This window comes from Micromys minutus (assembly GCF_963924665.1).
Source record: "Micromys minutus genome assembly, chromosome: 1".
In the NCBI taxonomy this organism is placed as follows: Eukaryota; Metazoa; Chordata; class Mammalia; order Rodentia; family Muridae; genus Micromys; species Micromys minutus.
In genome coordinates, this window is record NC_137969.1 from 155,981,151 (window position 1) to 155,993,651 (window position 12,501).

At 45.1% G+C, this 12,501-nt stretch overlaps 1 protein-coding gene across 1 annotated transcript; it reads left to right on the forward strand.

Moving 5' to 3' along the window:
- The first annotated feature begins 8 nt into the window (after positions 1–8).
- SUPT7L (SPT7 like, STAGA complex subunit gamma) lies at positions 9–10,594 on the forward strand. Its single transcript, XM_080908613.1, has 5 exons — positions 9–94; positions 3,560–4,080; positions 5,840–6,164; positions 7,617–7,854; positions 9,418–10,594. Exons 2-5 carry the CDS (start codon positions 3,668–3,670, stop codon positions 9,678–9,680), a joined length of 1,239 nt encoding a protein of 412 aa, XP_080764739.1. The 5' UTR covers positions 9–94; positions 3,560–3,667; the 3' UTR covers positions 9,681–10,594.
- The last annotated feature ends 1,907 nt before the right edge of the window (positions 10,595–12,501 follow it).

The following is a 12,501-nucleotide window of genomic DNA, read 5'->3' on the forward strand; positions in this document are numbered from 1 at the left end:
TTAATCAATAAACAAGGCTCCTAGACTTGACCTAGCCATCGACTCAGACCTGTCACAGTCAGGCAGCGGCGTAGACCACTCCTGGGACAGGGCGGTGAGTATTTGAGCTTTATTTTCTGGCTCATGTCCAGAACGTCTCATTTGTCTGCTGCCCTGTAAATCAGACTTCCCAGGATCTTGTGGTTGGCGCCTTAGCCCACAGATCCGGAGGAGCCCCTACCCAGCAGCTCCCGAATTTAGGCTTGATGACCCCTTTACTCCATTTGTGAAGTTAGGGAAGAAGTAATTTCTCGTTTGATCATTCTTTTATTATTCGGAACAAATTGTTGAGGCAGCATGTTTAGTGGCTTTACAAACCCGAGCATCAAAACCTCTTTTTTCTTTCATTCTTTGTATTTATGACATTGGCATGACACTGGACCTCAGCTTCCACATCTGAAAAATTGGAAATAGTAGTGTTAATTTTTTTTAGAAGATTGCTGGAAAATTGAACTAAGCAATAGTTTATAGTATAACTCTTTGACAGAGGCCCCAATACTATACCAAGATAGTAGCCATAACAAGTGGGGGGATGCAGATGAATAAGTAAACTACAGTTAAGGTCCAGGAATAAAAGCAAATTGATGTGAGGATACAAAGAAAGGAGGTGTATTGGGGAAATGTTGGGGGATGGTGATTTCAGTTGTCTTAAAGAAAAAAGTTCAAGTCTGATAAAGATACAGAGTGAGGCAGAGGATCACAATTCAAAGGGTCAATTATAAAAATGTCTGATGTTCTCAAGAAGCTGAGTAGTGAGGCTGGAGAGAAGGTCCTGTGATTGACAGTGCTTGCTGCTCATCAGTAGACCTGAGTTCTATTCCCAGTACCCACACCAGGGTAGTTCACAACTACCTGTAATTCCAGTTCCAGAGGGATCTGATGCCCTCTTCAGATCTCCTTGGCCCCTATATACACATGGAGCACACATACATACCCAACCTCCAACAGGCAACAAGAAAAATAAAATCTCGGTGAATTCATGGCCAACCTGGTCTATAGAGCAAGGTCCAGGACAGCCAAGATTACACAGAGAAACCCTGTCTTGAAATTAATTAGTTAATTAAAAACAAAATACAATCTTAGCAAAGAAAATAAACTGAGGGGCCAGTTAGATGGCTCAGTAGGTAGAGGTACTTGCTGCCAAATCTGACAGCCCGAGTTCAATATATGGAACCCACACTGTGAAAGGAGAGAGCCGACTTTTAAAGTTGTCCTCTGATTTTCACATGCACACTCACCCAAAATAAGTAAATGAAAAAAAGAGAGAAAGAAACTGAATAGAATATTGTTAGAGCTGAGGTAATTTCATCCAGGAAGCCCCTCATTTGCCTGCAGGGCACTGAGTTCATGCCTTCAAAGCAACAGTGCCTGCAAGCTTCGATACTGCAATATTTTGCTTCTGTTACTCTTCCCTCAGGACAAAAATTTTACACCTTCACACATTTGATGTTTGGTGGACCCAAAAAGACATAGATAGAGGCAGTAAACATGGAGAAGTGAGTTAAAAACAGGTAGTAAGTTTCACTGAATGCTAAGCCACAGAATTCTGACTTTTTTCAAGCAAAAGAGAAAAAAAGAAAAGAAAAAAGCTTGAAAGTATAGTCAGTAATAAAACACTTTTGTAGTATGTGTTCAATCTTCAGTACTGGGGAGGGGGCTGGGGAGGAAGAAGGAGGGAGACAAACAGAGAGAGACAGAGAAAGGGAGAAAGTCTAGCAACAGGGCCAAGTGTAGATCAGATTCTGAGAGACTAGAGCAGCAGTTCTCAACCTTTCTAAAGCTGTGACCCTTTAATACAGTTCTTCATGTTGTGGTGACCCCAGACCATAAAATTATTTTCATTGCTACTTCATAACTATAATTTTGCTGCAGTTATGAATCGTAATGTAAATATCTGATACACAAGATATCTGTTATTTCTTACCTATGAAAGAATCATTTGCTCCCCAAAGGGGTTGTAACCTACAGGTTGAGAGCCACTGGACTAGAGGAAGGAATACTTGTTAGAAGGCAGCAGAAGTCTCTCAGATTCCGTCTAGGGAGACAGCCCAGTCGATAACATGCTTGCCACTGCAAACATGAGGACTTGAGTTCAATCCCCAAAGCACATAGGTGCTTATAAACTTAGCTTGTCGGGAGAGGAGCAGAAAAAGAGAGTAGCATTAAAAATACTAGCAGATAGCCAGACATGGTGGTGAACTCCTTTCTCCTAGCACTCAGGAGGCAGAGGCAGGCAGATCCCTGGAACTCATGGGTAGAGGGGGCGGTTCCGATGCTTAGGTCTTGTTTCCCAATTGGTTCTTAGTTTGTCAGTAAAGAAAGCTAAGGGCCAATTGGTGGGCGGAAGGTACAGGTGGAACTTCCGGGTCCCAGGAGAAAAAAGGAGTCAAAAAGGAGGAAGGGTTTTCCGCCATCTTTGGGAGGAAGAAGGACGGAGCAGCCATGTAAGGTCTCAGGGGAGCTGGGGCCTGTGGCCACTGCTACAGGCGGGTGGTCGTGGATATGAGACTAGCCACTGAAGTTTGGGGCAGGTGGAGAGGCAGGGATAAAAATATTAATAAGGGCATGCTTTTTCAGCTGGTAACACCCAGCAATTGTGCCAAGAAGGCAAGTTATAAAGGAACAAACTGTGTGTGTTTTATTGACAGATTCAGGGAAAGCTGGAAAGGGGTTGGTAGCTTGGTCACCTCCCAGAGATAAAGGCAGGTAAAGCAAAAGGGAAGCTGAGTGGGGGCTGGGAGCACAGCCGGTCCTGGAGCAAAGGTGGTAGAATAAAAACCACACACAACACACTGGTTCAGAATAATCAGCAAACCCTAGACTCCAGTGAGAGATCCTAACTGAAAAAGCAAGATGGGTTGTTGCCTCTGGCCTCCATGCATGTGCTCACAAAGAACCTCATTTGTTCATGTGTATGTCAGAACTTGGAAGCATAAGGCTAGATTAAATGTTCATGAATGTTTCTACCAGGTACAGCACGGATTAAAAAGCACTTATTAGCATGTTTTGTTTTCTTTTGAGATCTGGTTTTTCTGTGTAGCCCTGTGTAGGCTGTCCTGGAACTCACTCTGTAGATCAGGCTGGCCTTGAATTCAGAGATCTGCCTGCCTCTGCCTCCTGAGTGCTAGGAGAAAGGAGTTCACCACCATGTCTGGCTATCTGCTAGTATTTTTAATGCTACTCTCTTTTTCCTATTAATCTAGCATGATTGAGTGAAAGTACTCCAGGCCTCCTAGTCACGTTTCATGCCTGTAAAGTACATAGAATGAGGCATGATGGGTATTTTGGTAATGAATTTGTGACATGAAATAGGCGGTGTATATGTTAAATGGTAAGAGTCTCACAAAGCAGTCACTGCTCTTCACCTATTAATGACTTTGATTGTCCTTTTGTAATTCAAAGAGGAATTCTCACTGTGTGATTGGCATATTAAAAATAATTTCTTCTGGGAGAACGTCGTTTGTCCTAGAATTTTGCTAGCACCTTTTTCAAAGTGATCTTAACTTGCTTTTTACGTCAGAACTGCCTGGACTTCCGACTTCTCACGACAGTTGCCAGAGACATACACACATCACCCTTAGAATCTCATCTACAGTAAACCCGAGGGCTCTTCTCTGCTTGCTGTAAAATGCTGAGGTACTGGGGAGAGATACCAATACCATCAGGACAGACCAACAGAAGTTCCTTTGATCTGCTCCCACGGGAGTTCCGTCTGGTGGAAGTCCATGACCCGCCCCTGCACCAACCCTCAGCCAACAAGCCGAAGCCCCCCACGATGCTGGACGTCCCCTCAGAACCGTGCAGCCTCACCATACATACCATTCAGTTGATCCAGCACAACCGACGTCTGCGCAACCTTATTGCCACAGCGCAGACCCAGAGTCAACAGCAGACGGAGGGTGTAAAGGCGGAAGAGAGTGAACCTCTTCCCCCCTGCCCTGGCTCCCCTCCTCTCCCCGATGACCTCCAGCCTTTAGATTGTAAAAATCCCAATGCACCATTCCAGATCCGGCACAGTGACCCCGAGAGTGACTTTTACCGGTAAGAAAGCATTGCTGTGGTGTTGTATCTTAGGTGCTCTGCCCGCCCTGATGATCCGGTTAAGTTGCAGTGGCGTTTCCACTTCCACCTAGAGCTACTCTGTAGTTGTGTTTATGAGTTTTTTGTGTAGCCTTGGCTGTCCTGGAACTCGTTCTATAGACCAGGTTGGCCTCAAACTCAGAGATCTACTGCCTCTGCCTCCTAGTGCTTGGATTAAAAACGTGCCACCACTGCCTGTATTTTTAAATTTTAATTGAAATTTTCTAGCTCACTAGACATTTACTGAGTGATTATTATTGCTGACTGTTTACTAGAAGTAAAATGATGCACTGAAACAGCTGATGGCCCGGCACAAAGGAAACCAAAACAAAAGACCAGCTTCTAACAGTCAGCAGCATATTCCCATTGTGAGGACGATGTAGTTTCATTCAATAAAATCAACTCTAGGTTTTTTGTCAAGTTTCTGTTTTAATTGTTAAGAAGAACCCAGGACCTGGGGAGACGGCTTAGTCAGTAAGGTGGTTGATGAGACCCTGTGTTCTGCCCCCAAAACCCATGTAAAAAAAACCCAGGCATAGTGGCTTACGTTTATAATCTCAGCACTAGAGAGTCAAAGACAAACATGCCTGAGACTGTAGCCAGGCAGTGAACCTATTTGGTGAGCTCCAGGCCAAGGAGAAACCCTGCCTCAAAATAAAAGGGAGTGGCTGGGGAGATTTCTCAGTCAGGAAAATACATGCCATGAAAACCTGAGTTTGAGAACCCAGTTAAAAGGCTAGGCAGAGTAGTCGTGACTATAATCTCAGGGCAGGAGAGCCAGAGGCAAGAGGATGTCTGGGACTCACTGGCTGGCCAGCCTAGCAATCAGTAAGCTGCAGGTCCCAATAAGAGACACTTTCTGAAAAATCAGGGCAATTTTTGTCGTTTCCTTAAAAATGACACTGTAGGCTTCCATATGCATTGTGCATACATGTATATATGTCAGACACCTTAGATACACTCATGCACGTGCACGAGTGTGTGTGTGCACACACAACTTGAACTTAGTTTGTTCTATACATATTTTAGGAAACTGTATAGGAAGAAATAATACACAGCAGCTATGAGATGCCAAAGCATCACTTTCCATTAAAGAAGCCCATGGACAGGCTGTAGACTTAACTGAGGTTAGGCCCTGCTGGCTGCACAGGCCTGGATTCAGATCCCAAAACTACTAGGGAAAAGTCCATATAGTGCTCAGATTAAAAGATAGTAATTAGCTCTTTATTAGGTGCTTCCGGTGCTTTTAACCTTTGCTATCTATCACTTGCAGTAGATGTTATTGTTCATGTAATAGTTAAATGAGAGAGGAAACCAGGGAACAGAGATGTTCTTCTCTGCTCTGTTTTTATCTATAAAACAATTTCCTTTTCAGATGGAGGCATAACTCCAATAAATTTTCAGAGGGGCTGGAGAGATGACAAGTGGGTGAGAGGAACTGGTCACTCACAGCTGTCTAATTCCCATTGGGGATCTGATGGCACCACTGTTACTCTGCAGTTTTAGACAGGCATGGCCTGGTCACACTGTGTAATTGGGGGGCTCAGGACTATGACATTGGGTTGCTGACCATGCTCTGGGAAGAGCAGGACGAAGGTGACTGTTTCTCTAGAATTCTCTAGAATGAGCCAAGGATTCCTGAGATTGTAGAACTCCAGTGAGACAGGTTAGTCACCCCTTGGTGAGAGCTCAAATAACACTCCCTTGTCTCCTCTATTAGTGGGAAAGGAGAACCTGTTACCGAGCTGAGCTGGCACTCCTGTCGGCAGCTCCTCTACCAAGCAGTCGCCACAATCCTGGCCCATGCAGGCTTTGAGTGTGCTAACGAGAGTGTCCTGGAGACCCTAACTGACGTCGCACATGAATACTGCCTCAAGTTTACCAAGTTGCTGCGCTTCGCCGTCGATCGGGAGGCCCTGCTGGGACAGACTCCTTTCCCTGATGTAATGGAACAGGTGTTCCACGAGGTGGGGATTGGCAGTGTGCTCTCCCTCCAGAAGTTCTGGCAGCACCGTATCAAGGACTATCACACTTACATGCTGCAGGTGAGGTGACCCTGGGAGACGTGGGCAGAGTGTCCTAGTCTATAACACATGTTCTGGAGTACAGTGCACAGGGACTTGGAGCAGAGTGAACTTGACGTATGTTTCTAGTAGTCTGTGTTGTTTCTCTGTACTCACCACTGGCCCAGTGAGATGTCAGGGCCCATTCTTTGTTAGACGTAGCCCATTTTTTGTTACTTCCTCTGGAAGAAATGCATAGGTATCTAGAGTCTCAAAGACTGTGGCTAGCATTTTTTCTTTTCCTAGCATCCTTTTATTCAACAAGTATTTATTGAGACCTTACTGTGAGTTAGGCACCGTGGGAGACAGTAGTTTACAAGGGAAATCGCATTCTTGAACTCGCAGTGTTCGTGGGAAACAAAACTAGGCAAACAAGTAATAAGCACAATCGTTTGAGATGGCGTCCAGTGTGTTGAACTAGACAAGACCATTGGGATGCCAGGAGGGTTCAGGTTAGAGCACCATCTCCAGTTCCTGAGGCTTAGGCACTTAGTAACCAGAAACCTTCAGCATCCAACAGAAGGATCCAGATTGCTTGCTCCATTCAGGGATTGCCTATAGGGTCTATATGCCAGATGCTTGGGTGGTTTCTGTTCTTGTGGGTTCCCTGTGCAGCCAGGCTTGCCTTACTCTCCTTCCCTCTTTTTCACCTTCTAAGAGATGGAATTCCAGATACTATAGCCAGATAATTGTTAGTTTTATAGACAGAAATCAGAAATGCAGTATTTTGCCTCAGCTTTTTCTTTTTTTTTTTTTTTTTTTTTTTGCCTTGTGTAACTTTTAGTTAGTGATAAAACACTTTCTGACATATTCTTTATGTGTCATAAACTCAGACCCAAACCCTTCAATGACCTCCTCCCATCGGCATTGACATCTGTCCTTGTTTGATGGGGCTAGAATTGAACTCATGGTCTTGCACAGGTTACGAGTGCACTCTTCCACGGTGAGCACCCCAGCCCTAGCAGTAGAGGTTTTATTGTTGTTTTGTTTTTTATTTTCAACACAGTGTTTCTGTGAAAAATCCTGGCCTAGCATAGAACTTGTTTTGTAGCACACGGAGCTCCACCGGGCTCTCCCTCCCACGTGCTGGGATTAAATGCATGTACCACCACTTTCCAGCCATCAGTAGAGGTTGTTAGTAAAGTGCTTGTCTGGAAGGCATGAGACCTTGAGTTCACATCCCCAGACACGTGAAAAGCCGGGTGTGATGGCATACACTCTTGTAAGCCTATCCATGGCGAGATGGGAGTCAGACAGGTCTGAAGCTCCTTTTCTCAGATGAGACGTGAACATGTACATACACACTAAAAAGAAACAAAAACTCACCTGCTGTGGTAACTCCTGCTCTGTCCTGTTTTCCTTGTTTTACTACAAGCTCACATTCCAATTTAATTCTAAAATAGGCCTGGAAAACTAACTCTTGCTTGCCAACAGATTAGTAAGCAGCTCTCTGAAGAATATGAAAGGATTGTGAATCCTGAGAAGGCCACAGAAGACACTAAACCCGTGAAGATCAAGGAGGAGCCTGTGAGTGACATCACGTTTCCTGTCAGCGAGGAGCTGGAAGCTGACCTTGCTTCTGGTGACCAGTCCTTACCCATTGGGGTCCTCGGGGCTCAGAGTGAGCGCTTCCCATCCAACCTGGAGGTGGAGGCTTCACCACAGGCTTCAAGTAAGAAAGAAAGCTTTGTTCATTTTGCATCTGGTTCTGCCCACCTTAGCACTTCCTGACACTTTAGAACCAGACTCCAAGTGAGAAAAGCAAGCGTGGCCAGAGTAGAAGTCGCTGGAGAAACAGCTTAGTGAATGTTTTACAGAACTCTCTGGTATAAGGGGCTGTTTCCTTGAGAGAGACTTCTAGAAAGTTGCAGACCAGAGGGAATGAAACTATCTTGCAGTGTTGGACGGAGCCGGTCTGTTGTAGGCTACAGCCATGGCGACTCTAGGAACTGTCGAGTTACTTTGCTTAGTTGAGACAGGGTCTTGCCATGTAGTCAAGTCTGGAATTTAAGGTCTCCTGCTTCAGCCTCCCAGGTGCTGAAATTGCTATACTTCCCTACCCCAGTCAGTTAAGTTGCAAACTAGTTTGGACACTTAGTTGTCTACAAATGTAAACACATAGAAATTTAAATATCAAATCCTAGTATGTGACCCAAACAAAATTAGGTTTGTGTTAGACCTGCTGAGAGGAGGGTTTTTTGAGGAAGAAATAATAGTTAACGGCTGAACTGTATTACCAAAATACAGGAGGAGAGAGGAGCGGAGAACTGATGTTAGCATGTGTGAACGTAGTGTTCAGAGTGCAAGAGAGGCCTAGGGAGATTCTCAGATAAAAGGAAACAGGCCACGTGAAAACAAGGAAAGGGAACAGGGAGATGGCTGAGTTCAAATCCCACCCAGCACACATATGTGTGTGGAGGCTGTGTGTTGTGTGCCTGTAATCCCAACCTTGGGAGATAGCCCACTGGCCAGCCAGCTTAGTGAAGACTTAGTTTCCTGGTCAAGACAATGAGGGAGCAACAAAAGAAGGTGCTTCACACCCTTCTCTGGCTTTTGAGTGCATATGGATGGGCACACATACCTACAGATTCATGTGTATAACACACACACACACACACACACATACACACACACACAAGGTGGGGGGTGTCAGGGTAAACTGTGGAATTGTATCTACCTTTAAACATAATCGTTCCACCCAGTTTTACTTTTTTTGGTATAGGAGAAATAGGGGTGGGTAAGTGTGGATTTATGTTAAGGCAATACATAATTGGACAGGAAAAGGAGGCGGTGGGGGGGGAACAGAAGGGGAGGAGTCAGAGCAGGAGAGGGGGAGGAAAGAACTGGAACAGGAGGAGGGTTAATGGCAAGTGAGAAGGGCTCTCCTAGGAGGGGAATAGACAGTGAGTGGTAAATCTGCCCAAAATAGACCACAGCTTGTTTTCCTGATTACTGAGTTGTGTCTTCGTTGAATGGGTTTATTTGGGTTGAAGAGGAAAATGCAACAAATTGGCGATTTGGTTGAAAAGGATATTGCAACAGGTAAGGTAAAGGGAAAAACCATGAGCATGGAAAGGAAGTGGTAATTTGGGGGTAACATTGAACAGTGACACCCTCAATCCATGTGGGGTACTGCAAAGAAAGCAGCGAGAAGACTGCTAGTCATACAAGGGCGGGACATGCAGGTTCCGTGTTTGCCTCGTGGCAGGCTCATGGTATTCCCCTTTATTTCTAGGTGCAGAGGTAAATGCTTCTCCTCTCTGGAATCTGGCTCACGTGAAAATGGAGCCTCAAGAAAGTGAGGAAGGCAATGTGTCTGCGCATGGGGTGTTGGGCAGTGATGTCTTCGAGGAGCCAATGTCAGGCATGAGTGAAGCTGGAATCCCTCAGAGCCCTGACGACTCAGACAGCAGCTATGGTTCCCACTCCACTGACAGCCTCATGGGGTCATCCCCTGTTTTCAATCAGCGCTGCAAGAAGAGGATGAGGAAGATTTAACTGCAAAAGGACACTTTGGATCCAGACCTACAATGGCCAGCAGAAAGCCTTGAAGTTTAGTTTGTTTCCATAAGTATTAATTAGATTCTTATTAAATGTAGGGCTTTCCTAACTTCAGAGGAGTTCAGAGTAACATTGCACCTTGACATCATTTCTGTACTTCTTCAGAACAAGTAAGCCACCTTCTGAAGATGGATTGCTATACTGGCCTGGTAATCAGACCAAAGTACTGTCCCCAACTGGTTTTACTGTGGGACGACACACATCTCAGCTCCTCGAAGCCATGCCTGTGGCACATTTGAGAAGAACCATGCCACTCCAATGTTCCTTGCAGAGGGGGGACACTGAGGTGCTTTGTGTAAACAGCAAAGCTTGCATATATTCATGTAAATATATGCTATTATAGAAGTCAGGGATTCATTCATTTTGTGTCGAGTCATTGGGAATCCAGTAGTCAGAAAACAGCTAAACCCAACAAAGCTCATCAGTCAGATTTCAAAACTATTTTTGCTACTCGAGCCTCTTACAAACGAGAGCCCTGTGGTGACAGCCATTATGCAGTTGTCCCCACAATTCTTTTCTAGATTATTCCAGCCAGCCTCGTCGTTTTTACTTTTTTGTATGCTCTTCTGCTGACAGACTTTTAAGTACTTTTTGCCATGCACATCTCCAACGGTTCCTTTTCTCCTCTGAAGGCAGTAAACAGGACCTGCTGCGGCTGCTGGGTGGGCAGCATCTGCTTTGTTTCAGGACAGCTGCTGGTTTGTTTCAGGGTTTTGTTTTTGTTGTTTTGTTTAAAAGACATTTGAAGTGCCAGAGAGATGGCTCAGTGGGGACCCACAAGGTATAAGGAGAGAACCAACTCCACCATACCTGTCAATGGGCACACACGCGCTTGCAAATAAATTATTTTTGGAAAAAGTCATTTGAGTTATTCCAGTTCCTTAACCATTTCATACACATACATAATGGGTTTTTCCCCTCTTCCAAGCACAGCTTTCCCATTTTATGTATCCTATGTGTGATCCAAGGTTCATCAGAGTTGCCTCAAGCCTGAGTGGTAAAGTTCATACTGAGCAAGAGCTACTAAGCAGCAGCTACTCACACCCTCTCCTCGAGTATTTGCCCACAGGCCCTCCGAGGGATGGCGCCTCAAAGGTACCATCACAATGAAACCTTAACCGGCTAATCTCATGCAGGTCTTAAACAGATAAACACAGCCGCAGTTCATGAGTGCTACATTGTATCCAGAAGATATCTTTCTGCCTTTTATCTCCCCATCCTCTAGATCTTAGTTTCCACCCCTCTCATGACATTCCCTGGTTGTAGGAGTGTAATACAGATGTGCCAGTTATAGTTTATACCATGTCTTAGTGAGGGTTTCTGTTCCTGCACAAAACATCATGACCAAGAAGCAAGTTGTGGAGGAAAGGGTTTATTCAGCTTACACTTCCACAATGCTGTTCATCACCAAAGGAAGTCAGGACTGGAACTCTAGCAGGTCAGGAAGCAGGAGCTGATGCAGAGGCCATGGAGGGATGTTACTGGCTTGCTTCTCCTGACTTGCTCAGCCTGCTTTTTTACAGAACCCAGGTCTACCAGCCCAGGGATGCCACCACCCACAATGGGCTGGGCCCTCCCCCTTGATCACTAGTTGAGAAAATGTCTTACGGCTGGATCTCAAGGAGGCATTTCCTCAACTGAGGCTCCTTTCTCTATAACTCCAGCTTGTGTCAAGTTGACACAAAACCAGCCAGGACACCATCACTTCCTCTGCTCTTCAGCCAGTTAGGGGTTTCTTCGCTAACTGATGCCCACTGCAAACAGCTCCTAAGACTGAGCGCAGCACCTTCCTCAGATGGCACATGGTTGGCAAAGATTGGGCATGTTCCTTTCCATGACAAGCCAAGGTTAGCAGTGAGCTCTCCACGGAAAGTTTGAGGTTTGTTATGTGTGTGTGCCCATGCATGGTGTGTGTGTGGCCTGTATAGAGAGGCCAGAGACGGGCTAGAGAGATGGCTCAGCGGTTAAGAGCATTGACTACTTACTCTTCCAGAGGTTCTGAGTTAAATTCACAGCAACCACATGGTGGCTCACAACCATCTCTAACAAAATCTGATGCCCTCTTCTGGTGTGTCTGAAGACAGCAACAGTGTATTTATATATAATAAATAAGTCTTTGAGAAAGCCAGAAACAACTGTGTGTGTGCCGTCCTCTGATTTTACCTTCACATGGGCCCCAGAGGCAGGTATCAGATTTACATAGCAAGTGTCTTTAGCCCACTAAACCATCCTGTGTCGCCATCCTGACTGCAGTTTTCCTTCACATCATGTATTCTAGACCAGCTTCCTACAGTCCTGCCTCCTAAAGTTATAACTTATTCTAAAATAGGATATTTCAAATCCTTAACACTCTTAAAAATCTGTTTTGATCTTGTGGTAGTTTGAAAACATACTGGGGCTCAAAGGAATGGCACTATTAGGAGGTGTGGCCTTGCTGGATTAGGTGTGGTTTTGCTGGAGAAGGAGCAGGCTTTGAGGTCTCCTATGCTCAAGCCAGGTCTGCTACAAAGATGTGGAGTTCTCAGCTACTCCAGCACCATGTCTATTATAAGAGTAGCTGTGATCATTTCTCTCCATAACAATAGAAATCCAGTAAGACAGAGCTATTATCTTAATTTTCATAAAATGGCCAAGAGGCAGTTAGTGTATTTAATTCACTTAGGAAACATTAAGTATCTATTTCCTACGTCTCGTGGTACTCAGGTGCTGCCACACACCCGGCTGGAAGGATGGAGTGTGTGCATGTGCGTGTGGGGGT